General features: G+C 44.0%; 1 protein-coding gene across 1 annotated transcript; it reads left to right on the plus strand.

Moving 5' to 3' along the window:
- Window positions 1–1,894: 1,894 nt before the first annotated feature.
- Window positions 1,895–10,912, plus strand: flad1 (flavin adenine dinucleotide synthetase 1). Its single transcript, XM_029649870.2, has 10 exons — window positions 1,895–1,997; window positions 3,240–3,457; window positions 3,600–3,977; window positions 7,156–7,269; window positions 7,545–7,812; window positions 7,942–8,089; window positions 8,255–8,353; window positions 8,894–9,083; window positions 10,221–10,294; window positions 10,399–10,912. The coding sequence occupies exons 2-10, from the start codon at window positions 3,278–3,280 to the stop codon at window positions 10,532–10,534; spliced, it is 1,587 nt and encodes a 528-aa protein (XP_029505730.1). The 5' UTR covers window positions 1,895–1,997; window positions 3,240–3,277; the 3' UTR covers window positions 10,535–10,912.
- The last annotated feature ends 16,201 nt before the right edge of the window (window positions 10,913–27,113 follow it).

Here is a 27,113-nt window from a genome sequence, read left to right on the forward strand (position 1 = left end):
CAGTATTAGTACTCATGTAGGTCTATAAAGTGTTACCAAAACAGTTTAAATGACAGAGTTGGACAACTTGTTGTGAGGAAAGTAATGATATCACAGGGACCCAGGCCTACAGAACTGACTATTTCTAGTAGCCTATGCAGCAAACCACTTTTATTTTGAAAACACCCAAAAGTGACAACACGGTTGTTTGCGACTTCTGTTGAATAGATACAATGTGTAATGTTCGGCCTAGGCTAGTTACTTTGTATCACTAGGCTAAATTTCGCAATGTTACCATAACTACATTTTTCGTAGTACGGCTATACTGAACTCAGCAGTCTTGCTCGAATAGATATCAGCAAAAGATTGTTTCGCCAACATCGAACTGATGGCACAACAAAAAGTAAGGCAGCCTACAATCCGCCTATAGCAAATAATATTAATATATCAGACAGAATGTTGTTGCTTTAGTATTCGAATGTCCTAAAACGTCTCTCTACCACGTTACAACACGCAGCCCTTAAAATTCAAGCCCAAACCATGCCCAGAGAAGTGTGCTGAACTTTTGTCAGGAGAACTTACCAGCTATCTTCCTCCTTGTCCCTTTTGTGCCTCTTGTTTTCTCCCAGCTGTTGTTGTCCCGTAGGCCTACCTCTAACTAAATTACACAAGTGGCTGAATGTGAAGGTTCAAAACGCCAGCTGTCGTACAGTGTGCATATTCATTTCTTTAGAAAGAGGTCTGAAACTTTTCTTCTTTAGTTTCTCTTCCTTTCCTCCCCTTTCTACCAACACAAAAAAAGCCACTTCCGCGAACAAATGGTAACGTCATTTGCCACTCAGTTTGTGTGGTTCTTTGCACCTGGGCCGCGGTTGAACGGCCTTGAAAGAAAGGGATTGCGCAAAACGATAACTTCGCACAACAACAAACCATGCTACCGTATAACTGAGTAAACTAATATTAAACCACAATGACACAGTCTTTGTTGAATCACACATGATTATTTGCATAGTGCAACTGTAATGCCTTATGTTTTAGGCTACAACATTTCTTGACCGAGGAGCACGAGAACAAACCTGAATAGCAGTTCATAATGTTTATGATTGGATCACTGAGACCAAATAATGTTCAATAATAGAATATACCCTTATTGAATAGGTAAAGTATGATAAATAACCTATAGTCTAGATATATCCATGTAGCCCAGTCATTTATGCATAGTGAATACTGTTCACCGGAGTCCTCTGCTGGTAGATACCATATTTGCACGCGCACATATTAATATTTGTACTTGACAGTATTAGAAAATAAAACATTTTTTTTTACATTTAGCAGACGATCCAGAGCGATTTACATCAGTGAGTGCATATTTTAATGCTTCTTTGTATTGGTCCAACCTGGGAATCGAACCTACAAACCAAGCGCCATGCTCTACCAATTAACATACAAAGGACAGTCATCTACATTCTACTGCCTACTTATTGTTTTTGTTATGGTTTATCACAAATCATTGTAAGAATTGTAAACTCTGTTGCAGATAGGCTTAAAACACGTGTTTTTGCTTGGTCGAGGCTAATATAATAATAACGTTATAATCATAAAATACTACTGTAGGCATACTCTGGGTGGATGTTATCAGGGTCTTGTCTAGAAGGGATACAGGTTGTGAAATTTGACGTCAAAAGTATGTTTTATTTTTTTTAGCTAATCCTAACTCTTTTCCTAACCTTGACCTAGTTCTCATAACCTACTGCTCACGTTATGCTAAACCTACTACGAAAAACATTGTATCCCTTCTAGACAAAACCAAGTTATCAGTGCAACACTGTACACCCTGTACTTCCGCTACACAAACAAACCCGTGGTAACATTTCGTCCCGCCTTCTCACAGCTCATTGGCTTTCTGGATTCAGAGATTGCAATTTATTGCTCTTGATTGGCTCGCCAGAGCCGCCCAGTGTTTGAAGGACATGCAGTTTTGTCGGCTAATACATTACGAGGACGTATGCGACTTTAGGGTAAGCACTTGTCTGTTGATTACACGGGTTACCAAATACATGATTGTTGCTATCTATTGTCACAGCAGAGATAAATTATGATCTGTAGAAAGGGTATCACGTTGCCATTAAACTAATGATCATGGTTACTACATACAAACTCATGTGCGCGTTGCGCAGGGGGTAACTAGCTAGCTGTTAGCATATGATGTAGGCTAAATTAAGATTACGCAGGCCGTTTACCTTTGAACAGTTGTCATAGTTCCGGTCTGCTTTAGGGATAGCAGCTGGATCTGGTCTGCTTAGTTCATTGACTTAATATGAACCTGAAAAAATGTGCGAGTGGGATGTCTCGCTTCCTTTTCCGTATCTGGTCCAATGCAATGGTTGTGGCTGGCTTGTTCCTCGCCGAATGTCGGTGGCGAGATCGCCCTTTACTTTTGTTTATTTAGCCTTCATTTAACTAGGTAAGTCAGTGAAGAACAAATAGTTATTTACAATGACGGCCTACTCCTGTGGGGACGGGGACCTGGGATTAAACAAATAAATCCAATATAAATAATAAATAAAGGACAAAACACACATCACAACAAGAGACCCAACACTACATAAAGAGAGACCTAAGACGAAAACATAACAAGGCAGCAAAACATGACAACAGCATTGGACAGTAGCAACACAACATGGTAGCAGCACAAAAACACTTATTATTGGGCAAAGTCAACAGCACAAAGGTCAAGAAGGTAGAGACAACAATACATCATACAAAGCAGCCACAACTGTCAGTAAGAGTGTCCATGATTGAGTCTTTGAATGAAGAGATTAAGGTAAAACTGTCCAGTTTGAGTGTTTGTTGCAGCTCGTTCCAGCTGCAGCGAACTGAAAAGAGGAGCGACCCAGGGATATGTGTGCTTTGGAGACCTTTAACATAATGTGACTGGCAGAACAAGTGGAGAATGAGGGCTGCCACTCTAGATAGGCAGGTGGCTTATAACTACAGCAGACCTGTATCTTGAACTTAGAGAGCAACACATTTGAGCCACCATAACTTCAAGTTAATGCTTGGATTTCAGAATAGGTAGCTAACTGGACAATCATTTATGGTGAAATCCTGTGTATGTATCACTCCTCCCCTGGTCTACCCTCCCTGCCTTATGTAAATATGATGACAAACTTATTGCTGTCCATTCTCCCATTTCTCCCTCTCCTCTACTCCTCCATACCTCACCCTCCATGTCCATCTCCTTCCCTGCCTCCCTCTAGTTGTTTCTCTTCCCCCACTCTTTCTGTCACAGGTCTGGATGCTGCAGGCTGTGTCCAGGCTGAGTAGAGCAGCGGTGTGTGTGAGGCGAGTGGCCGCCCAGGTCCAGGTCACCACTGTAACCATGGCCCAGAATCACCAGAGCTGCGGTACCTCCTGTCAACAGAAGGGGGGTGCTGTCACAGCAGCCATCCTCATCATCGGGGACGAGATACTCAAGGTGATACTAGAGATGGGGGCTTGGTACTGAGTGGAATATTTCTGATCTCTGACAACAACCTCCTCCCGAAGTCCCTATCTCTTAGGAATTAGCTAATCCAAAGAGTCTCTCTCCCTCTCTCCACCCCCCCACTCTCTCTCAGGGTCACACGGTGGACACTAACAGTGCCTTCCTGTCGCGAGCGCTGAGGAAGCTGGGAGTGTGTGTCCAGCGTGTCACAGTAATCCCTGACCAGCAGGAGGTCATCTCTAAGGAGGTGGCCCTCCTGGCCCCACAGTACACACACCTGCTCACCTCTGGGGGAATAGGCCCCACCCATGACGACGTCACCTTCGAGAGTGTTGCCATGGCGTTCAAGGAGGAACTGCATGCCCACCCGGAGCTGACCCGTTTGGTGGAGGAGTTCTTTGGGGTGGTGGATAGGGAGAATGCAGCCATGAAGCTAGCCATGGTCCCCCGCTCGGCCAAGCTTAACTACGGCACTGACCCTCAGACTGGAAAGCCACTACGCTACCCACTGGTCAGTGGCTGACTACTGTTAAACAAAAATATGTTTTGGTATTTTCTTTCTCATTAGTCCACTGTTGATACAGTCCCTAAATGTTTTGAATGTTAGCAGTCAAGTCAAGATATTGGACTTTCAAGTAAAGCGTCACTTGCCACATCATCATTATGATGTAAAATGCATCATCTGACTCCTTTAACGTGTAAGGGATAAACACCCACGTTCTGTACATTGTTCTTTGTCCCGTTGCCATGCTCACTGCCAACGTTCTTATCCCTTACTTGCTAGCTAGCCAGCTAGCTATGGCTAACAGTCAAACTCTTCAGCAAGATTAACAGCAACGTAGATGTTTTCTATTGACATTCATTTGAATAAATCGATAACAATGAGCTCCTTCAGACGAGGTGACTGAAAATGTTGATTGATGCAAGAAACCACTTAACAAAATAAAAAGCATTATTATTCCCATACCATTATTACAGAGAAATTATGCTACAATCTGCCTATTGGCTAATTATCTTAATCAAGCCTGTCCCAAAACACAACACTGCCCCTTTTAAGACAAAACAAGCTCTTTACCTGACTTGCATCTCAAAGATGTCTAGACATGTACACGTTTTGTGCTCTTGTAAGAAGCAACCACTCCCCCATTGCTGACTACAAATGATCTATAACTGGACTAATAACTCAACTAGCGGAGGATATGAACAAATGTGCACAAGTGGCTAAAGGCAGCTCACACTTTTGATCTCAAAACAAGCTCATCTACTCACAACTGCTTATGCTGTAAACAGTCCAGTTCAAAGTGAATGGCACAGATCCATATATGGAAAACAAAAAGGATAACGCCGCACACTGCTGCTCAGGCTCCCAGGTGATTTTATTTAGAACGTTTCGACCCTTCATCGGGCATCCGTGTCCCAGGTGGGGGTGGAGGGACCATTATTTATATATATCAGCAAACTTAACGTGTAAATATTTGTATGAACATAAGATTCAACAACTGAGACAAAAACTGAACAAGTTCCACAGACATGTGACTAACAGAAATGGAATAATGTGTCCCTGAACAAAGGGGGGGTCAAAATCAAAAGTAACAATCAGTATCTGGTGTGGCCACCAGCTGCATTAAGTGCTGCAGTGCATCTCCTCTTGATGGACTGCACCAGATTTGCCAGTTCTTGCTGTGAGATGTTACCCCACTCTTCCTTCAAGGCACCTGCAAGTTCCTGGACATTTCTGGGGGGGAATGGCCCTTGCCCTCGCCCTCCGATCCAACAGGTCCCAGAAGTGCTCAATGGGATAGAGATCCGGGCTCTTAGCTGGCCATGGCAGAACACTGACATTCCTGTCTTGCAGGAAATCATGCACAGCACATGGAGGGCTGTGCGGCGCCCCAAAGAAATGCCACCACACACCATGACTGACCCACCGCCAAACCGGTCATGCTGGAGGATGTTGCAGGCAGCAGAACGTTCTCCACGGCGTCTCCAGACTCTGTCACGTCTGTCACGTGTGCTCAGTGTTAACCTGCTTTCATCTGTGAAGAGCACAGGGCGGCAGTGGTGAATTTGCCAATCTTGGTGTTCTCTGGCAAATGCCAAACGTCCTGCACGGTGTTGGGCTGTAAGCACAACCCCCACCTGTGGACGCCAGGCCCTCATACACCCTCATGGAGTCTGTTTCTGACCGTTTGAGCAGACACATGCACATTTGTGGCCTGCTGGAGGTCATTTTGCAGGGCTCTGGCAGTGCTCCTCCTGCTCCTCCTTGGACAAAGGCAGAGTTAGCGTTCCTGCTGCTGGGTTGTTGCCCTCCTACGGCCTCCTCCACGTCTCCTGATGTACTGGCCTGTCTCCTGGTAGCGCCTCCATGCTCTGGACACTACGCTGACAGACACAGCAAACCTTCTTGCCACAGCTCGCATTGATGTGCCATCCTGGATGAGCTGCACTACCTGAACCACTTGTGTGGGTTGTAGACTCCGTCTCATGCTACCACTAGAGTGAAAGCACCGCCAGCATTCAAAAGTGACCAAAACGTCAGCCAGGAAGCATAGGAACTGAGAAGTGGTCTGTGGTCCCCACCTGCAGAACCACTCCTTTATTGGCAGTGTCTTGCTAATTGCCAATAATTTCCACCTGTTGTCTATTCCATTTGCACAACAGCATGTGACATTTATTGTCAATCAGTGTTGCTTCCTAAGTGGACAGTTTGATTTCACAGAAGTGTGATTGACTTGGAGTTACATTGTGTTGTTTAAGTGTTCCCTTTATTTTTTTGAGCAGTGTGTGTATATATATATATATGGGCAGTACTCAGTGATGTCACTTAGTGAAAGTTTGGGAGCAGTGTGCAGCGCTTTCCATAAATTCATCTGCGAAAAGTACCTGGATGTGCGTATGTTCTTCAGCTTTTGTACAGATCCATATATGGCAATGGTCTATTTGCATGTAGGCTACTGCTGCTCTGATTGGTTATGCCGCACCTGTCTGTGAAGAGTAAGGGCTGAACAGAATCCTTCTCCGATGCGTTCTGCCTACCAAAAAATCTCTTGCATAGTTAGTTTAGGATACTAAGTAGGTTGCATTGAAAGTGGCTAATATTGTGTTGATTCGATCACAATTCCCACAGTAAAGGGAAACGTTCATAGTGTTAACTAAGGAGGAAAGTCTGGAAAGTTAAGTGAAATTCAATCTCGTGCTTTTCTTTGCAGGCTGATATTTCTACTGTGTCGCACCTGTGCACACTCACAGTTTAGAGGGAACATTGGTATTGTCCAGAGAGATTCCTGTTAATCACTCACCACGTTAGGTCATCAGATGCTCCAAAACATGTCTCTACAAAAACGGACGCTAGCTAGATACGTTTTTTTTCCTCGTTGGACCTGCGTTTACAATTTTCATGATTGCAAGGCGTCCTGATATCTTTTCCAACTGTCCAGTTATCTGGTTTTAATGTCATTCTAGAATGCCCTTCTAGCCAATCAGAAATGAGTATACTTCAACGCTGTAGTATAACATGATATCATGTAGAAAACATGAACGTTCTACCTGATGGTCAGTGTCTGAAACCAGGTAAAATATATTTGAATGATAGGAGATATGAGTGCGTTGGAGCCACCGGCTTTAAGAGTCTGGAGATGCTTGATGTCATGTGGTCGTGGTTCTGACTCTGTCTCTGACATTCCCAGGTGAGTGTGCATAACGTCTACATCTTCCCTGGGATCCCGTCTCTCTTGGAGAGAGCCTTCAACGGTCTGGAGCACCTGTTCGCTGGCTCAGGGACCACCTTCCACACACGAGAGGTGAGGTGACCAACCGTCTGACTCCACTACAATACAGTCGACAGGACGTTTTCAACAGACAAACGTCGCTTCACTCCTGGTCCTGGAGACCCACAGGGTGTGCAGGCTTGTGTTCCATCTCAGATTTAACACCTCTGACTCAAGTTATGGACTAATCAAGACCTTGATGAGCTGAATCAGCTGTGTTTGTGCTGGGCTGGAGCAAAGCCTGCACAGGACCACTGCTGCAATGGATGCCTACTATAATGTTATGTATTCCCCGTGTTGTGTTGTAGGTGTTTGTGGATGCAGACGAGGCGTTGATCGCCCCGGTGCTGACCCGCCTGCAGGCGGGCTGGGGGAAGAGGGTGGCTCTGGGCTCCTACCCTGACTGGCTTAGTAACTACCATCGGGTCAGGCTGGTGCTGGATTCAGACAGCTCTGAGGAGGTGGAGAAGGCCCGGGCTCAGCTGCTGGAGGAGATGCCCAAAGGCAGTGTGGTTCCCCTGGTCACGGACCCTGTGTCCATCGCTACTGAGGAGGTCTACACCCTGGCCAACAGCGGTGTGTGTGTGTGAGAGACCAAAGGAGGGAGGGGTGGTGGAGGGGGGGACAGGTAGAGTACCCATAAAAAATGACAGTGACAACATTTCCCATGATTCCAACTGTCTGTATGAACTCCATTTCCCATAGGCACACCACTGGGTGATAAAGTGGCAAACGCTCTGAAGACCATAGAGACTGCTCTGGATCAGTATTCGGCAGGGGAGATCTGTGTGGGCTTCAATGGAGGCAAAGACTGCACTGCTCTTCTACATCTATATTACGCTGCACTGAAACGGTGAGAGAGAGAGAGAAGGCAATAGACAGTTTTCTGTCTACACAGAATGAAGGAATGGAGACAATATGTGACTTTTAACCCATATTGTGTTCTCCTGTCTGAATTGATTGTTTACTGGGAAAATCTACCTCGTATTTATTCTCTCTCTCCCCCCATCCCCCACAGGCGGTATCCGGAGGGTAAGGACAAGGTAAAAGCTCTGTACATTCGCATCGTCTCTCCCTTCCCAGAGATGGAGAGATTCCTCCAGGACACAATAAAGAGGTAAGCTATCGGTCTCTGTAGTTAGCGTTAGCATCGCTAGGTCGTTTCCTCAATCCCTATATACTGCACCTCTGTTAGCTACAGTGGGGCAAAAGTATTTAGTCAGCCACCAATTGTGCAAGTTCTCCCACTTAAAAAGATGAGAGGCCTGTAATTTTCATCATAGGTACAGTTCAACTATGACAGAAAAATGAGAAGAAAAAAATCCAGAAAATCACATTGTAGGATTTTTAATGAATTTATTTGCAAATTATGGTGGAAAACTTTTGTTATTGACCAAATACTTATTTTCCACCATAATTTGCAAATAAATTCATTAAAAATCCTACAATGTGATTTTCTGGATTTTTTTCTTCAAAGTACTGTATGTACTTTTTTTCTGTCTCCAACAGGTCTGTGTATGGTTGTAGCTTGGTTGTAGCTTCATCTGCATTGCATCTTTTGAGTTTGAGTAAAACTCTGATAATAAAATGTATTACAGTATTATTATACAGAGACTTTGGCTCACTATTTAGCAGAGCTCCATCCTGTCTCCCATAGATATGACCTGGAGATTTTCTCAGTGGAGGGCAGTATTCGGCAGGCATTGAGTGAGGTACAGGAGAGGAGGCCAGAGCTGAGAGCTGTGTGTATGGGCACCAGGAGGAGTGACCCCTACTCACACACACTCACACCCATGTGTCTCACTGACCCTGGATGGCCAGACTACATGAGGGTCAACCCCCTGCTGGTGAGACATGATGCTTGCAATGTTCCCTTTCTGAGGGTGTGTGTGTGATATATTTATAATAAAATACATCTAAATTTAAATGTATTTATATAGCCCTTCTTACATCAGCTGATATCTCAAAGTGCTGTACAGAAACCCAGCCTAAAACGCCAAACAGCAAGCAATGCAGGTGTTGAAGCACGGTGGCTAGGAAGAACTCCCTAGAAAGGCCAAAACCTAGGAAGAAACCTAGAGAGGAACCAGGCTATGAGGGGTGGCCAGACCTCTTCTGGCTGTGCCGGGTGGAGATTGTAACAGAACATGGCCAATATGTTCAAATGTTCATAAATGACCAGCATGGTCAAATAATAATAATCACAATAGTTGTCGAGGGTGCCGCAAGTCAGCACCTCAGGAGTAAATGTCAGTTGGCTTTTCATAGCTGATCATTGAGAGTATCTCTACCGCTCCTGCTGTTTCTAGAGAGTTGAAAACAGCAGGTCTGGGACAGGTAGCACGTCCGGTGAACAGGTCAGGGCTCCATAGCCGCAGGCAGAACAATTGAAACTGGAGCAGCAGCACGGCCAGGTGGACTTGGGACAGCAAGGAGTCATCATGCCAGGTAGTCCTGAGGCATGGTCCTAGGGCTCAGGTCCTCCGAGAGAGAGAGAGAATTAGAGAGAGCATACTTAAATTCACACAGGACACCAGATAAGACAGGAAAAGTACTCCAGATATAACAAACTGACACAAACTTAAACGTAAACACAAACTACTGCAGCATAAATACTGGAGGCTGAGACAGGAGGGGTCAGGAGACACTGTGGCCCCATCCGATGATACCCCCGGACAGGGCCAAACAAGAAAGATATAACCCTACCCACTTTGCCAAAGCACAGCCCCCACACCACTAGAGGGATATCTTCAACCACCAACTTACCATCCTGAGACAAGGCCGAGTATAGCCCACAAAGATCTCCGCCACAGCACAACCCAAGGGGGGCGCCAACCCGGACACGAAGATCGTGCTCTCATGCTCTCTCTTCCTCACTCTCTTTTTCCTTCTCTCTCTCTTGTCTCCCTCCCTCCTCTCTCTGTGTCTCTCTCCCCCTTCTTTCTTGGTTTCTCTCCCTCTCTCTCTCTCTCTGTCTCCATCAGGACTGGACGTATCATGATATCTGGTCATTCCTGAGGACTCTATATGTGCCCTACTGTATTCTATATGATAAAGGGTAAGAAGACATACACACCATAATCAAGCATGTTCTCTGTTTCCTCTCACTGTCTACTCCCCCGTCCTAGTCTCTGACTGAGTCCTCTGTCTGTCTCCTGACAGGTACACCTCATTGGGCAGCATGGACAACACCTGCCGAAACCCCGCCCTCCAAGTGGTGGATGGGAGGGGCGTGAGCCGCTATAGACCTGCCCACCACTTGGAGAATGAGGAAATGGAGCGCAACTCACGTGAATGATGTTTGTAACGTTATGTCCTGATCTTTTATCCGCCCTTCCTGTTTGGGGCTCCAGGTAAGAGATGCTTGTAGGGACAGACCTAGGATCAGCATATCCTCCTCAAATCCCAACCTTAACCATTAGACAAAACTGAACATACAGGCAACTTCTGAAGAGAAGAGGGGAGGAAGGAAGGAAGAGAAGAGTGAAGGAAAGAGGAAACCGATTGAGGAAAGTGGAACAGACAAAGAACCAGAGACTGATCGCAGAATGAGTGAATTTTGAAGGAAAGGTGTGTGTTTGAGTGGAAAATGTGTATGTGTGTATGTCTGAGTGGCTTAGAATCTAATGATATGGATTTACATGGTTTGTAATAAAATATAGATCTGTCAAGTTTACTTATTGATTAATTATTGGCAAGAGATTGAAGGTGCTGATGAGAAAGGGGGAGGAAGAGTAATTATTCTGTTGTACATTTGAACAATGTTCATGATTTTACACGACAAGCTATGTCTTTTAATCTACGCTGAGCGTACAAAACATTAGGAACACCTTCCTAATATTGAGTTGCACCTCCATTTTCCCTCAGATCAGCTGCAATTGGTTGGGGCATGGACTCTACAAGGTGTCAAGCGTTCCACAGGGATGCCATGTTGACTTCAATGCTTCCCACAGTTCTGTTAAGTTGGCTGGATGTCCTTTGGGTGGTGGACCATTTTTGATACACAGGAAACTGTTGTGAAAAACCCAGCAACGTTGCAGTTCTTAACACTCAAACCAGGGCGCCTGGCACGTCCTACCATGGCACGTTTAAAGGCACTTCAATATTTACTCTTGCCCATTCACCCTTTGAATGCACACACAATGTCTCAAGGCTTAAAATCCTTCTTTAACCTGTCTCCTCCCCTTCATCTAAACTGATTGAAGTGGATTTAACATGTGACCTCAATAAGGGATCATAGCTTTCACCTGGTCAGTCCATGTCATGGAAAGAGCAGGTGTTCTTAATGTTTTGGACACAGTATATATTATAGCATATTTGTATACTGCAGTGGAGGCACGTGGGAAGTGCTATGAGACGGGTTCATTGTAATGGCTGGAATGGAATCAAACATAGGGAAACTACATTTTTCACCCATTACAATGAGCCGGTTTTCCTATACCTCCTCCCACCAGCCTCCACTGATATATTGTATATACTGTGCATTATTTTGAGTGGGGTATGAGAGGGAGTGTGAAAGAGACTAGGAACGATGAAGGGAGGGAGAAAAGTTCTGAATGTGTTGGAGGCTCACCAGCAGGTCTGGCTGCTCCTCTGAGAACATGTTTTGACATTTCAATCATTTGGTAGATGCTCTAATCCAGAGCGATTTACAATTAGTGCATTCATCTTAAAGTAGCTTGGTGATACACATCACAATTGTATCAAATACATTTTCTCTCAACAAAGGATCAGCAAAGTCAGTGCTAGTAGGAAAAGACGTGTTTTTTGGGGGCGTCGTGAGCGTTATTTAAGATACTCTTCAAAGAGGCCCGGTTTCATGATGCGAGCTTCGACTGGAAGTTAGTGGAGTGTGCGGGGGAGCAGGGTGACATGAGAGAACCTGGGAAGGTTGAACACCAGGTGGGCTGCAGCCTTCTGGATAAGTTGCAAGGCTTTGATGGTACAAGCGGGGAGCCCAGCCAACAGCGAGTTGCAGTAGTCCAGATGGGAGATGACAAGTGCCTGGATTAGGACCTGCGCCGCTTCCTGTGTGAGGAAAGGTCGTACTCTACGGATGTTGTAGAGCATAAACCTGCAGGAGCCAGTCACTGCTTTGATGTTTGCAGAGAATGACAGGGTGTTGTCCAGGGTCACGCCAGGGTTCTTTGCACCCTGGGAGGGGGACACCGTGGAGTTGTAAACCATGACGGAGAGGTCTTGGAGTGGGCAGGCCTTCCCTGGGAGGAGTAGCAGCTCCGTTTTGTTGCGCTTGAGGTGGTGGGATCACATCCAAGCTGAGATGTCTGCCAGGCACACAGAGATGCGTGTCGCCACCTGGGTGTCAGAAGGGGGGAAGGAGAAGTAGTTGAGCAATAAAAGGAGAGCCCATGTGAGGATATGACGGAGCAGAGTGACTTGGTGTAAAGATGGAGAGTAGAGGGCCTAGAACCGAGTCTAATGACCCACACAAACACACTCTGGTGTGTATGCACTCACACAAACACTCTCTGGTGTGTAGACACACCCGTATTTAATGAGACTACAGACTTTAGACTGAGATAACGTGTCCTATATTTGTGTCTGCGTTGTGTGCTGATCTAGAGATACCTTATCTACAGAGTAATACAGGTCATTACAACAGAGACTTTTTGTTGTCAACATTTACACGTCTTTATTATGGTTCTGGCCCAGATGATTTGGTTTACGGTCGCAACGGTCTAAATCACTGCGTCGTTTTAGACCGTTGAGGAGTCACAACAGCACCGAGGTCGATCCCAGGCTGTGTCACAGCTGCCATGACCGGGAGACGAATGAGGCGTCACAACAGCACCGAGGTCGATCCCAGGCTGTGTCACAGCTGCCGTGACCGGGAGACGAATGAGGCGTCGCAACAGCACCGAGTTCGATCCCAGGCTGTGTCACAGCTGCCGTGACCGGGAGACGAATGAGGCGTCGCAACAGCACCGAGTTCGATCCCAGGCTGTGTCACAGCTGCCGTGACCGGGAGACGAATGAGGCGTCGCAACAGCACCGAGGTCGATCCCAGGCTGTGTCACAGCTGCCGTGACCGGGAGACGAATGAGGCGGCGCAACAGCACCGAGGTCGATCCCAGGCTGTGTCACAGCTGCCGTGACACGAATGAGGCGTCACAACAGCACCGAGGTCGATCCCAGGCTGTGTCACAGCTGCCGTGACACGAATGAGCCGTCACAACAGCACCGAGGTCGATCCCAGGCTGTGTCACAGCTGCCGTGACCGGGAGACGAATGAGGCGGCGCAACAGCACCGAGTTCGATCCCAGGCTGTGTCACAGCTGCCGTGACCGGGAGACGAATGAGGCGGCGCAACAGCACCGAGGTCGATCCCAGGCTGTGTCACAGCTGCCGTGACACGAATGAGGCGGCGCACAGTTGGCCCAGCGTCGTCCGGATTAGGGGAGGGTTTGGCCCAGCGTCGTCCGGATTAGGGGAGGGTTTGGCCCAGCATCGTCCGGATTAGGGGAGGGTTTGGCCCAGCGTCGTCCGGATTAGGGGAGGGTTTGGCCCAGCGTCGTCCGGATTAGGGGAGGGTTTGGCCCAGCGTCGTCCGGATTAAGGGAGGGTTTGGCCCAGCGTCGTCCGGATTAGGGGAGGGTTTGGCCCAGCGTCGTCCGGATTAGGGGAGGGTTTGGCCCAGCGTCGTCCGGATTAGGGGAGGGTTTGGCCCAGCGTCGTCCGGATTAGGGGAGGGTTTGGCCCAGCGTCGTCCGGATTAGGGGAGGGTTTGGCCGGCTGGGATGTTCTTGTCCCATCGCGCTCTAGCAACTCCATGTGGTGGGCTGGGTGCCTGCAAGCTGACGACGATTGCCAGTTGGACCGTGTTTCCTCAGACACGTTGGTGCGGCTGGCTTCCGGGTTAACGAGCAGTGTGTCAAGAAGCAGTGTGGCTTGGCAGGGTTGTGTTTTGGAGGGCGCATGACTTTCGCCACTCCTGTGTCCGTAGTGGAGTTGCAGCGATGGGTCAAGACTAACTATCAATTGGATATAAAAAGGGGTCAAATAAAACACACATAGGGCTCTATTTTATCAGATCCTTTTTAGCCAACATCTGCATAACGCTTGTTTTGGCCGTGTCGGCGGTGGAACTGCATTAGGGTGGCAGGTAGCCTAGCAGTTAAAGCATTGGAACAGTCACTGAAAGGTTGTTGGTTCAAATCCCTGAGCCGACAGAAATCTGTCTGTGCCCTTGAGTAAAGCGCTTTAACCTTAATTGCTCCTGTAAGTTGCTCTGGATAAGAGCATCAGCTAAATGACTCAAATGTAAATCTACAAGCAGCTCCTGGAATTATACCATTAACAGAAATCCCATGCAGATTTGTTGGAACACTGAGTGTGAGATATAGACTAATCTACACCTTGATTAGGATGATAGAAAACCTCATTATTCCATTTAATGATTTTTCAATTTGAGCATGATTCTTTCTGTATAGCCTACACTTTCTGGTTCTGAACTTCTGACGTGAGTGGGGCGGGGGTGTGGCTTCGTGACAATGATCGCAAGAGCAGCTGTTCACTGTTTTAACTGGTCCAACCCAGCTCCACCTCCAACATGCCAAAACATTAGCTATGCAGATGTCTGCTATCGCTTGATGTGATTTCATCCATATGGGCCTTAATATATAGTATATGGTGCAATCTAAAACGGCATAGAATTAAAAAGTCCTACAGCTACTGCAAAGTAGTCTAATCTACATTAAAATTCCACGACAAAGACATACCCATAAAGATCCTATTAAATTACAAGAAACCCTCAAAGTTCCAGAATATTGACATATAATTATAATTAGGCCTACAGTTTATACACATTTTCTGTATATCTTCCAAAATATATGCAAACAGACAAATGTCTCAATGTTTGTTTTCCTAGAAAGCGTTATGATGCATTATCCATACTCGTTACATTTACAACTTGCCTAAGTCCTAGCGTCAACGGATTTCAGCCAGTGGATGGCTGTGGATTGATTGCATTTGTTTGTATGGAATGTTAATAATAATAATTGATGTAACTTTTATAGTGCTTTTCTTTTCAGAAAATGTCAGTGCATAAAAAGCAAACAACAAATGTAAATTTAGATGGTAGAGATGGAGATTGAATATTCCTTTGGCTTCGGATGAAAGGTTGGGCGTTAAGGCAGTTTGGATTGAAAGGCGGCAGTGTTGCTTCAGGAGAAAGGCTGGGAGATGAGGCAGTTTGGATTGGAAAGGCAGTGTGGCTTCAGGAGAAAGGCTGGGCGGAAAGGCAGTGTTGCTTCAGGAGCAAGGCTGGGAGATGAGGCAGTTTGGATTGGAAAGGCAGTGTGGCTTCAGGAGAAAGGCTGGGCGGAAAGGCAGTGTTGCTTCAGGAGAAAGGCTGGGAGATGAGGCAGTTTGGATTGGAAAGGCAGTGTTGCTTCAGGAGAAAGGCTGGGAGATGAGGCAGTTTGGATTGGAAAGGCAGTGTGTCTTCAGGGGAGGGGGCATCGATGGTAGAGCCAGAGAGAAACAGACAGTCTGACAAACAGGCCTAGAGTGCTTCATCAGTACACCACATCTGCTTCTCCTACGGTCAGTTCCTCCATAGGACCCACTCCTCCATAGCTACTGCTCCTCCACTGCCCAACATGTAGCACCCACCTAGGTGATGCCACATCTGCTTCTCCTACGATCAGTTCCTCCATAGGACCCACTCCTCCATAGCTACTGCTTCTCCACTCCCCAACATGTAGCACCCACCTAGGTGATGCCACAGCTGCTGAAAAGTTGAACTTCTTGGGAATATTATTGGCAGTTAATTAGAACAAATATTTGAATAATTTCACTTAAAATGGCTGGCTAGATAGCTACTAAACATAATGTGCAGATAACCTTCAAATTCATTGTTTTACACTACCTTCACATCACACTGGCTGGACATGGTTGACCCTGACCAAAATGGCGTCATAAGACCATGTCCATTCTGTTATTCTAATTCCTAATTATATGGAAATATCTGTGCCATTAAGCAAAACATACAGAAGAAAGGTTTTAAATACGTCTCCCTCTCTCACAGAACAGTTGATTCAGGATGGGACAGCATTCATTTTACAGTAGGTCTAAGATGCAGTTTCAGTGTCCAACCTCACGGGAGCGTTGTTCTCACGTTTTTCATTTAGCCCTTTGATTACAATAAATGACCCTTTCTGTTTTCAAGCGTGACTGAATCCCGGCGTATGGATTCTCCTCTCCCCGCCAGGAGATTAGTCTATGCTCCGGCAGCAGGGATCGATACAGGCCAATCTAATCAAGCGGGTCGCTTACGAGGCCTCCCCAGGCCTCACACAATGTTACAGCATCAATCACCTTCTCAGCCCTCGCTCTGTCTCACTCCCGTGTCCCCCAACTTCACTGGTCTGGGTGTTATGGTGTGATGAGATTATTATTAATAAGAGCGACAATAAGATGAGATATTACAATTATAAAGGTAATGGTGTTAGATTGTGGGACTTGATAGGAGATTGTCTGGAATATGATGTAGGTATATTTGGAGTGATTACTTTATATTGGTTAAGATGCTTGTCAATTACAAATGTAGTGTGTGTGTGTGGCACGTGTTCAGTATGTAATTATTTCAGAGAAGCAGGTGTCCACCTCTTCCCCAAGATCTACCCCATACCCTCTCTCTCCTCCATCCTCATATCCCTCCCTTTCCTTCATCACTCCCTCTCCCCTGCTGACCCTTATTCCCTCTAGTCTTTAATGTTCAACTTTCAGAGTTTACCGTCTCATAAACAGGAGCTAGATGGTGCCAATCTTTCCCATTTGTCTGGGATGGAGCCTGCAGATTTCCCATAATGCATATTGCTGAATTTATTTACTCAACAGATGCCATGAAAAACAGACACAGCTTGACTTTAGACCACTGTTGATGTCAAAAAGGTGTGAAAAATCTGACCGACTTGGATTTGGTAGAGAGCTATTGCCTTAATGTCCCCAGACATAAGTGTTCTTCAGATAGTGTTCTATAGAAGAACGTCTCTAATCCAATTGCATGCTGGCTCTGTGTTAGAGGAGACAGAGGCAGCATGAGACAGCGATTCGGCTCCCTGTCCTGAGAGATGCTGAACACTCAGGATGAATGGATTCTCAGTTGTTAGAAATCATCTGGAGAGGAGCGAGAGCTTTGAGTCTATGCAAATCACAAACTGATCAGCATGTAAAGTCGACCAACAGGAACACAAATGTGATGTTCAGTATCAAAGTGTCACATTTAAAGGGGATGAAAGTGAGAGAGAGCTCTTTGAACCATCTCATGTGAGGTGTGACTGAGTGAGGTGATTTAAATTTGTCTAGCTTTGGTTTCTACCCATAATGGTATTCTCATAATCTCAGGTTTGACACAGTTCTGAGTTCACTTAATAAAACCTAGACCCCTGCTTGTATTGGGGTACATGAAGGAGTTTCTGAAAAGACTTTCAAACCAGACATCACAGGGTTCATTCAAAGTAAATGCAGCATGGCTTACAGATTCAATACCAGTTTTCTGAAACTGATGAGAAAATTCAGAGATTGGATTTGTGGGGTTCATGTTTTGTACTGAGAACATTAACACAGCAAAATGTATCCAGAAGGGAATTGCAACGTCCTTCAGATTGTCGCTATTAAAGTAAGGACGTTGCGACTCAGTGAACGGTAGGCCTAGATAAGGATTTGATTGGGCAAGAACGTCTTGACCGATTGGTCAGTTTGTGTGTAACAGTCCATTGCCCTGTAAAGACTGAACAAACACGAGAGCTTTGTGAAGTTATAAAAATTACGTCATGGTAAAAACCACCTTCTCACTTGGTTTTGAACGCAGCATGACACTGATCTATACAACTAATTGAATACAAATGTCACTGAACTTGTGTTCAAAGAATGTCTTGCCATTTCTCAGTAACCGAAAATATCACACAACTTGTCTGTTAATGAATTAAACATGTTTAATAGTATATGGTATGTCTGCTCTAAATAAAGTTAAGCTATTCAAAAACCCACTGGAATGTCAAATAAAGAGAAAATGTGTATAAATTCTCCTAATAGGTTTCAGAAACTTAAGCATATAAATTACTGTAATGTGGCTGGTGCGGCTGTTTTTATAGATGCATACAACCTTTATTTAAAGTGACTCACCTGACTATCACCGGTCATGCAGCACGACAGGGATGACAACATTTCCCCTGTAATTTGTAAAGGGAATCAGAAAAGGACATTTACCACTATGGTGGAAATGACAAGATTATGTTCTAATGCTGTTATTGCATCAAATGGTTGTTTTATGGAACAGAATAAGGGGGTTGTTAGAACACTCATCACTGTGTGTTCTACTGAGGAAGGGGCCTCTGGAAGATTTACCATGTCTTTGGGTGATACCCCATTCCAGAGCATGAGTTAATGTTTTTGTACTGGAGTACCAGGGGGAGATGGCTCCAGTATGGAGTTGGGGGCCAGACCCTGGTCTCTACACAATGAGAACTGTTTTTACTGTCTGCTGTGAGTTATAAGTATATTTCATACAAATCTTAACCTTGTGACCCATTCCATACATCTGTTGTTTGTCATGTAGACTGAATGGACTTTGCTATAAAATGCTGTGGATGAAACCAGCTGGTTGATTTCTCAGTGATCACCTCCAGGGGTGATTACTGACCAGCTCCATTACTGCACTAATTAAATAAAGTTTGATTGTTATGAAATCTAAAATTCTCTCCTTTTGATTACAATAATTCCACTACACCACTTAAAACACAGTAGTCCTCCAATGTCTCTGTACAGACTGAACAAACACATGAGAACTTAGTGAAGTTACCTCGAGACAATGAATCATAATGAAGACCATAACCCAGTTATCTAGTAACTAAACTTGCATGTAAAGAATGTAATGTGTCTCTGAATGTTCACACGCAATTCTCAGACTTTCCTTACCTCTGAAAACAAGTTAAAAATACAACTAAACATAAGAAGATTCAATAATGCAATAATGGGACTTTAATAAATAATAATGGTTTGATGACAATTGCAGTAATTCCTACTTCAACAATAACATGTAATTTGCTTGTTATCATTTGCAAAAGGTAGTGACTCAAAATCTGAATTGGAAATGGAAACTCAAATGAACTTTAGCTCTGTTTTACGGGTGGCATCCAATGATGGCTGCTGATGACGCATAGTTAGATGTGGATATTTGTATGGCTGCACGCAACCTTTACATAACTATTTACATAGACTCACCTGAGTTTCAGAGGTCATACAGCACGACAGAGAAGACACACCTGAGTATCAGAGGTCATACAGCACTACAGAGAAGAAACACCTGAGTATCAGAGGTCATACAGCACGACAGAGAAGACACACCTGAGTATCAGAGGTCATACAGCACGACAGAGAAGAAACACCTGAGTATCAGAGGTCATACAGCACGACAGAGAAGACACACCTGAGTATCAGAGGTCATACAGCACGACAGAGAAGAAACACCTGAGTATCAGAGGTCATACAGCACGACAGAGAAGACACACCTGAGTATCAGAGGTCATACAGCACAACAGAGAAGAAACACCTGAGTATCAGAGGTCATACAGCACGACAGAGAAGACACACCTGAGTATCAGAGGTCATACAGCAAGACAGAGAAGAAACACCTGAGTATCAGAGGTCATACAGCACGACAGAGAAGAAACACCTGAGTATCAGAGGTCATACAGCACGACAGAGAAGACACACCTGAGTATCAGAGGTCATACAGCACGACAGAGAAGAAACACCTGAGTATCAGAGGTCATACAGCACGACAGAGAAGACACACCTGAGTATCAGAGGTCATACAGCACGACAGAGAAGAAACACCTGAGTATCAGAGGTCATACAGCACGACAGAGAAGACACACCTGAGTATCAGAGGTCATACAGCACGACAGAGAAGAAACACCTGAGTATCAGAGGTCATACAGCACGACAGAGAAGACACACCTGAGTATCAGAGGTCATACAGCACAACAGAGAAGAAACACCTGAGTATCAGAGGTCATACAGCACGACAGAGAAGACACACCTGGATCAACACTATACCGGTGAGGTTATTATAACTTTTTTTATGTGTTGGTGACTGTAGAACTTCACCATTATTACATTCAAATGGTTATTGGTAGCTAAGCAAAGATTAATCTTTAAGCTTTGTTTTTTAAATTATCCTCCGAAAAGAAAAGATGTGTGAATTGTGTGCTTGTTCAAATACTTGCTGAATCTGGCTGAATCTTTTGGTTAGAAAGAGGAAAGTCTGATTTAAAGCAGCTTATTGTGAACTCAAACTGATATCTTTATGTTTTAGAATCCATCCTAGAAACACCAAGAACTATGGCACAATCTACAGGAAATAGTCTCTCTATCATCACCTGGAACACTTGTGGTGTTAAACCAACAAAACGGTACCCAAATAAATTGATTGATATCGTAAACCATCTTGAGAAACAGAAGGCTGATATAATCTTTCTTCAAGAAACTCGAATTGGACCAAACTGCTATAAAGAGACTGAAAAAGTGAGATATTGGTTATTTTACTTTACAGTTTACTCTCCGAGTAGCAAAGGAGTGGCCATACTGGTGAATAAAAAACTAAAACCACACTATGAGTACATCTGCCATGATGAAGACTACGCTGGTGGCTACATTGTCCTGTTCTGTCAGATGTATGGTCAACTCTTCACTCTTGTGAACGTGTACAATCACAAAGAAGACAAGAAAGTACTGGGGAGGCTGTCCCAGTATCTTCAGGAGATGAAGATTGGAACTTTAGTGATTGGAGGGGATTTCAACACAGTCTTGGACCTCGACTTTGACAAGCGTACAACATCTGAACATAGACGGCACACATCCCTACGACCTTTCCTGCAGAGTTTCATTTCCTCAATGAACCTCCAAGACACATGGGCAAGACTACAACCAACAGAAGAAGCCTTCACTCGTTCTCAGGGCACCAGCCACTCCCGGATAGATATGTTCTTCATGCAACAGGACAAAGCCACATTTGCTCAGAGCTGTGAGATTCACACTGACTCAGGGATTTCAGATCACAACCCTGTGTCTCTGAAGATCCTCGTTCCTAAAATAGGAAGCACGTTAACAGATGTTCATGAAAAGCTGAGGAAGTTGGGCGATGGTGGACAAAAAGTCAAGAACAAATTAGATAGAAGAGCAGGAAAAATCAGTGGAGCAGAAGTCCTAGTGGCGATAAAATCCCTGGCTGACTCAACACAATCCCCACCATATGAGGTGGTGACTTCAGGGTCAATTGACTATACACGATCCCCATCGAGGTCAGATGATGTCAGACAATCACCATTGAGGTCAGATGACTATAGACAATCAACAAAACATGAACCATATGATAGATGTCTAACTCCATCTCCATATAATGCAAGACTCCAAATGGAGTCAGATCACTACAGACAATCCCCATACTGGCGGTCAGATGATTCCAAACAATCACGGTCAGATGATTCCAAACAATCACGGTCAGATGGTTCCATACGATCGCGGTCAGATGATTCCAGACGATCACGGTCAGATGATTCCAGACTATCACGGTCAAGATCAGATGATTCCAGACGATCACGGTCAGATGATTCCAGACTATCACGGTCAAGATCAGATGATTCCAGACGATCACGGTCAAGATCAGATGATTCCAGACGATCACGGTCAAGATCAGATGATTCCAGACGATCACGGTCAAGATTAGATGATTCCAGACGATCACCATTAAGGTCAGATAAATACAGACAATCACCATCAAGGTCAGATGATTCCAGGCGATCACCATCAAGGTCAGATGATTCCAGAATATCACCATCAAGGTGGTCAGATGACTCCAGACAAGCAACACTATATGATTTGAGTTCAAATGACTACAGACAATCACCATCAATGTGGTCAGATGACTATAGACAATCAACAAAACATGATAGATGTCTAACACCATCTCCACACGATACACAACGCCAGATGGAGTCAGATCATTCCAGACAATCACCATGCATGCAGTCAGATGATTCCAGGCGATCACGGACAGATGATTCCAGACTATCACTGTCAAGATCAGATGATTCCAGACGATCACCATCAATGTGGTCAGATGACCCCAGACAATCACCACAATGTGAACCACATGATTCAAGATTAGATGATTCCACACACTCAACACTATATAAATCAGCATTAGATAATCTTATGGAAATAGAAAGATTAAAACACTATTACAATGAAGTACTTAGAGAAAATAAAATAATCCCTAAAGGATTCAACAGAGAGCACAAACTATTTGCAACAGTACTTGCCAACCGTCTGCAGAACTACTTGGAACCTTTATTAAAAGAAAGGACCAAGACACCCCTATGTCCACATTGCACTGTTACTTTGGTCATCAATGGCAAAACACAGATCAATTTGAAGTTCTTAAGCATTGCAATTAAATCAATCTCATTACAAAAAAAAACCGAAAGAAGAAATCCTTTTGAAGAAGGTGCTATCCCAGGACTTGGATATCTTGGGAAAGTTGCTTTTTAGGGTTGAACATTCCCGTGTTCATAGGAAACATCTACATCATGACTGTCCCCTCACCCCAGCCCTACTCAGCCTGAGTCTCAAATACATGGAGGACGAGATATCCAGAGTCATCCCCAATGTCACCACTAGCATCAGCTACCAAAGAAGGAGTCTTAAGATCTACATAGACACTCTGGGAGTAAAGTCTGTGCAGCACCACCTCTCCCACATCAGAGAGGACTGTGGGATTGAAATGAAAGAAGAATGGCAGAATTAAGATCTGAAATTACTGTGATTTGACATATATAAGGACAAAACTAATTTGGAATATGTTAAAGCACACATTTTGCAGACTGGAAAGAGAACTGCATAGGAAATATATATTAAATGATCCTGATTGCATTTCTTCTATATGTATTAGAAGCATAGACATATACACTACCAGTCAAAAGTTTGGACACACCTACTCATTCAAGGGTTTTTCTTTATTTGTAATATTTTCTACATTATAGAATAATAGTGAAGACATCAAAGCTATGAAATAACATATATGGAATCATGTAGTAACCAAATAAGTGTTAAACAAATATACATTAATATTTGAGATACTTAAGATAGCCACCCTTTGCCTTGACAGCTTTGCACACTCTTGGCATTCTCTCAACCGGCTTCATGAGGTAGTCATCTGGAATGCTTTTCAATCAACAGGTGTGCCTTGTTAAAGTTAATTTGTGGAATTTCTTTCCTTCTTAATGCGATTGAGCCAATCAGTTGTGTTGTGATAAGGTGTGTGTGGGTGGGGGGGGGGTATACAGAATATAGCCCCATATTATGGCAAGAACAGCTGAAATAAGCAAAGAGAAATGACAGTCCATCGTTACTTTAAGACCGGTTACTTTATATATATAGAGTTTTAAGTAAAGATACCTTGAAGAGAAAATTACTCAAGTAAAAGTGAAAATTACCCAGTAAAATATTATTTGAGTATGGAAAACTTCAAGAACTTTGAAAGTTTCTTCAAGTGTAGTTGCAAAAACCATCAAGCGCTATGATGAAACAGGCTCTCATGAGGACCAACACAGGAATGAAGACCCAGGGTTACCTCTGCAGCAGAGGATAAGTTCTTTAGAGTTAACAGCCTCAGAAATTGCAGCCCAAATAAATGCTTCAGAGGTCAAGTAACAGACACATCTCAACATCAACTGTTCAGAGGAGACAGTGTGAATCAGGCCTTCATGGTCGAATTGCTGCAAAGAAACCACTACTAAAAGACACCAATAAGAAGAAGAGACTTGCTTGGGCCAAGAAACACGGGCAATGGACATTAGACCGGTGGAAATTTGCCTTTTGGTCTGGAGTCCAAATTGGAGATTTATGGTTCCAACCGTCGTGTCTTTGAGACTTGGTGTGGGTGAACGGATGATCTCCGCATGTGTGGTTCCCACCGTAAAGCTTGGAGGAGGTGATGTGATGGTGTGTGGGGGTGCTTTGCTGGTGACAATGTCTGGGATTTATTTAGAATTCAAGGCACACTTAACCAGCATAGTTACCACAGCATTCTGCAGTGATACGCCATCCCATCTTGTTTGGGCTTAGTGGGACAATCATTTGTTTTTCAACAGGACAATGACCAAACACACCTCCAGACTGTGTAAGGGCTATTTGACCAAGAAGGAGAATGATGGAGTGCTGCATCAGATGATCTGGCCTCCACAATCACCTGACCTAATTGAGATGGTTTGGGATGAGTCGGACCGCAGAGTGAAGGAAAACCAGCCAACAAGTGCTCAGCATATGTGGGAAGTTCTTCAAGACTGTTGGAAAAGCATTCCAGGTGAAGCTGGCTGAGAGAATGCCAAGCGTGTGCAAAGCTGTCATCAAGGCAAAGGGTGGCTATTTGAAGAATCTCAAATATAAAATATATTTTGATTTGTTCAACACTTTTTTGGTTACTACCAGTGTGAGTAAAAGTAAAGATACCTTCAGAGAAAAGAGAAAATGACTGAAGTAAAAGTGAAAGTTACCCAGTAAAGTACTACTTGAGTAAAAGTCTAAAAGTATCTGGTTTTAAATGTACTTAAGTACAGTGGTAGAAAAAGTACTCAATTGCCATACTTGAGTAAAAGTACAAAGTAAAAGTAAATTATATACATCAAACTCCTTATATGAAGCAAACCAGATTTTCATATTATTTTTAATTACGGACAGACAGGGGCACATTTCAAAACACAGAAATAATTTACAAACACAGTATTTGTGACTCGTGAGTCCACCAGATCAGAGGCAGTAGGGATGACAAAGTGTTCTATTGATAGTTGCCATAATTCTGTCCTGCTTTAGCATTCCAAATGTAACGAGTACCGTTAGGTGTGAGGGAAAATGTATGGAGTAAAAAGTACATTATTTACTTTAGGAATGTAGTGGAGTAAAAGTAAAAGTTGTCAAAAATATAAATAGTAAAGTACAGACACCCCCCAAAACGACTTAGTAGTACTTTACATCACTGATTACTACATGATTCCATTTGTGTTATTTCATAGTTTATGTTTTCACTATTATTCTACAATGTCGAAAATATTAAAAATAAAGATAAACCCTTGAATGACTAGGTGTTCGAAAACTTTTGACCGGTAGTGTACCTACATTACTATAATGTGGCTTTAATGGGATACTTTGGGATTTGGGCAAAATCTCCAGTCAGATGAACTCGTGGATAACATTTTTTTTGTCTCTGTGTGCAGTTTAAGAAAAATGCTAACTAGCGCTAGCGCTAGTGCAATTGCTAACTTGTGTTAGTGCAATGATCAGATACCCATAGACTTCCAGTCATTGCGCTAATGCTAGTTATCATTGGCTCACAAAACGACCTCTAACTTCATTCATAATGGACATAGAGACATAAGTTGTATCCACGAGTTCATCTGACTCTGGGGAAGTAGATAAAGGGCCTCGTTGACACAATCATGAAGTATTCCTTTAACCCTGTGATAGATCCAAATTAGGGGGGAAAAAATAGGAAAATAATGTTCTATTCTTCAGAAATACTTGTAATAGTCCTCTAATTATGAAAATAATAAAATTTTTTTATATCTAGATCTATTATATCTATTAGATCTATTCTATTATGTCTATATCTATTATATGAAAAATAATTTTCTGGAAATGTTGCAAAAATGCAACATTGGGCATCAATGGTAGTAAATACTGTATTTCTGGTAAGAAAACTGAAATTATATTAAAATGACTTCAAAATGGATAGAATGCATTTACATGTGATAGAAAATATTGTCTAATGGTATTTACATTCAGAGTGAAGTAATATTTTATCAATTTGACCAATCCAATTTCTTGTATTTTACTATAAAAAAAAAATATTTTTCTAAGTATGGAAAACATTTATCTTACCTTTAGTAATATTTGGTTGTCCTTTTTGGCTTAATTTGGAGAGATAACCAGCTCAGCATTTAACACCATAGTACCATCCAAACTCGTCATCAAGCTCAAGACCCTGGGTCTCGACCCCGCCCTGTGCAACTGGGTACTGGACTTCCTGACGGGCCTCCCCAGCTGGTGAGGGTAGGTAACAACATCTCCACCCCGCTGATCATCAACACTGGTGCCCCACAAGGGTGCGTTCTGAGCCCTCTCCTGTACTCCCTGTTCACCCACGACTGCGTGGCCATGCACGGCTCATCAAGTTTGCAGACGACACTACAGTGGTAGGCTTGATTACCAACGACGACGAGACGGCCTACAGGGAGGAGGTGAGGGCCCTCGGAGTGTGGTGCCAGGAAAATAACCTCACACTCAACGTTAACAAAACTAAGGAGATGATTGTGGACTTCAGGAAACAGCAGAGGGAGCACCCCCCTATCCACATCGATGGGACAGTAGTGGAGAGGATAGTAAGTTTTAAGTTCCTTGGCGTACACATCACAGACAAACTGAATTGGTCCACCCACACAGATAGCATCGTGAAGAAGGCGCAGCAGCGCCTCTTCAACCTCAGGAGGCTGAAGAAATTCGGATTGTCACCAAAAGCAGTCACAAACTTGCTCAGGACTTCATCAAGGATCTCTGTACTTTGCTCCGTTCATCTTTCCCTCAATCCTGACTAGTCTCCAAGTCCCAGCCACTGAAAAACATCCCCACAGCATGATGCTGCCACCACCATGCTTCACCGTAGGGATGGTGCCAGGTTTCCTCCAGACATAACGCCTGGTATTCAGGCCAAAGAGTTCAATCTTGGTTTCTCTGTCAGAGCTCTGTCAGAGTTACCATCAGGTTCTTGGTCACCTCCCCTATGAAGACCCTTCTCCGCC

This window comes from Oncorhynchus nerka, linkage group LG14, assembly GCF_034236695.1.
Source record: "Oncorhynchus nerka isolate Pitt River linkage group LG14, Oner_Uvic_2.0, whole genome shotgun sequence".
NCBI lineage: Eukaryota > Metazoa > Chordata > Actinopteri > Salmoniformes > Salmonidae > Oncorhynchus > Oncorhynchus nerka.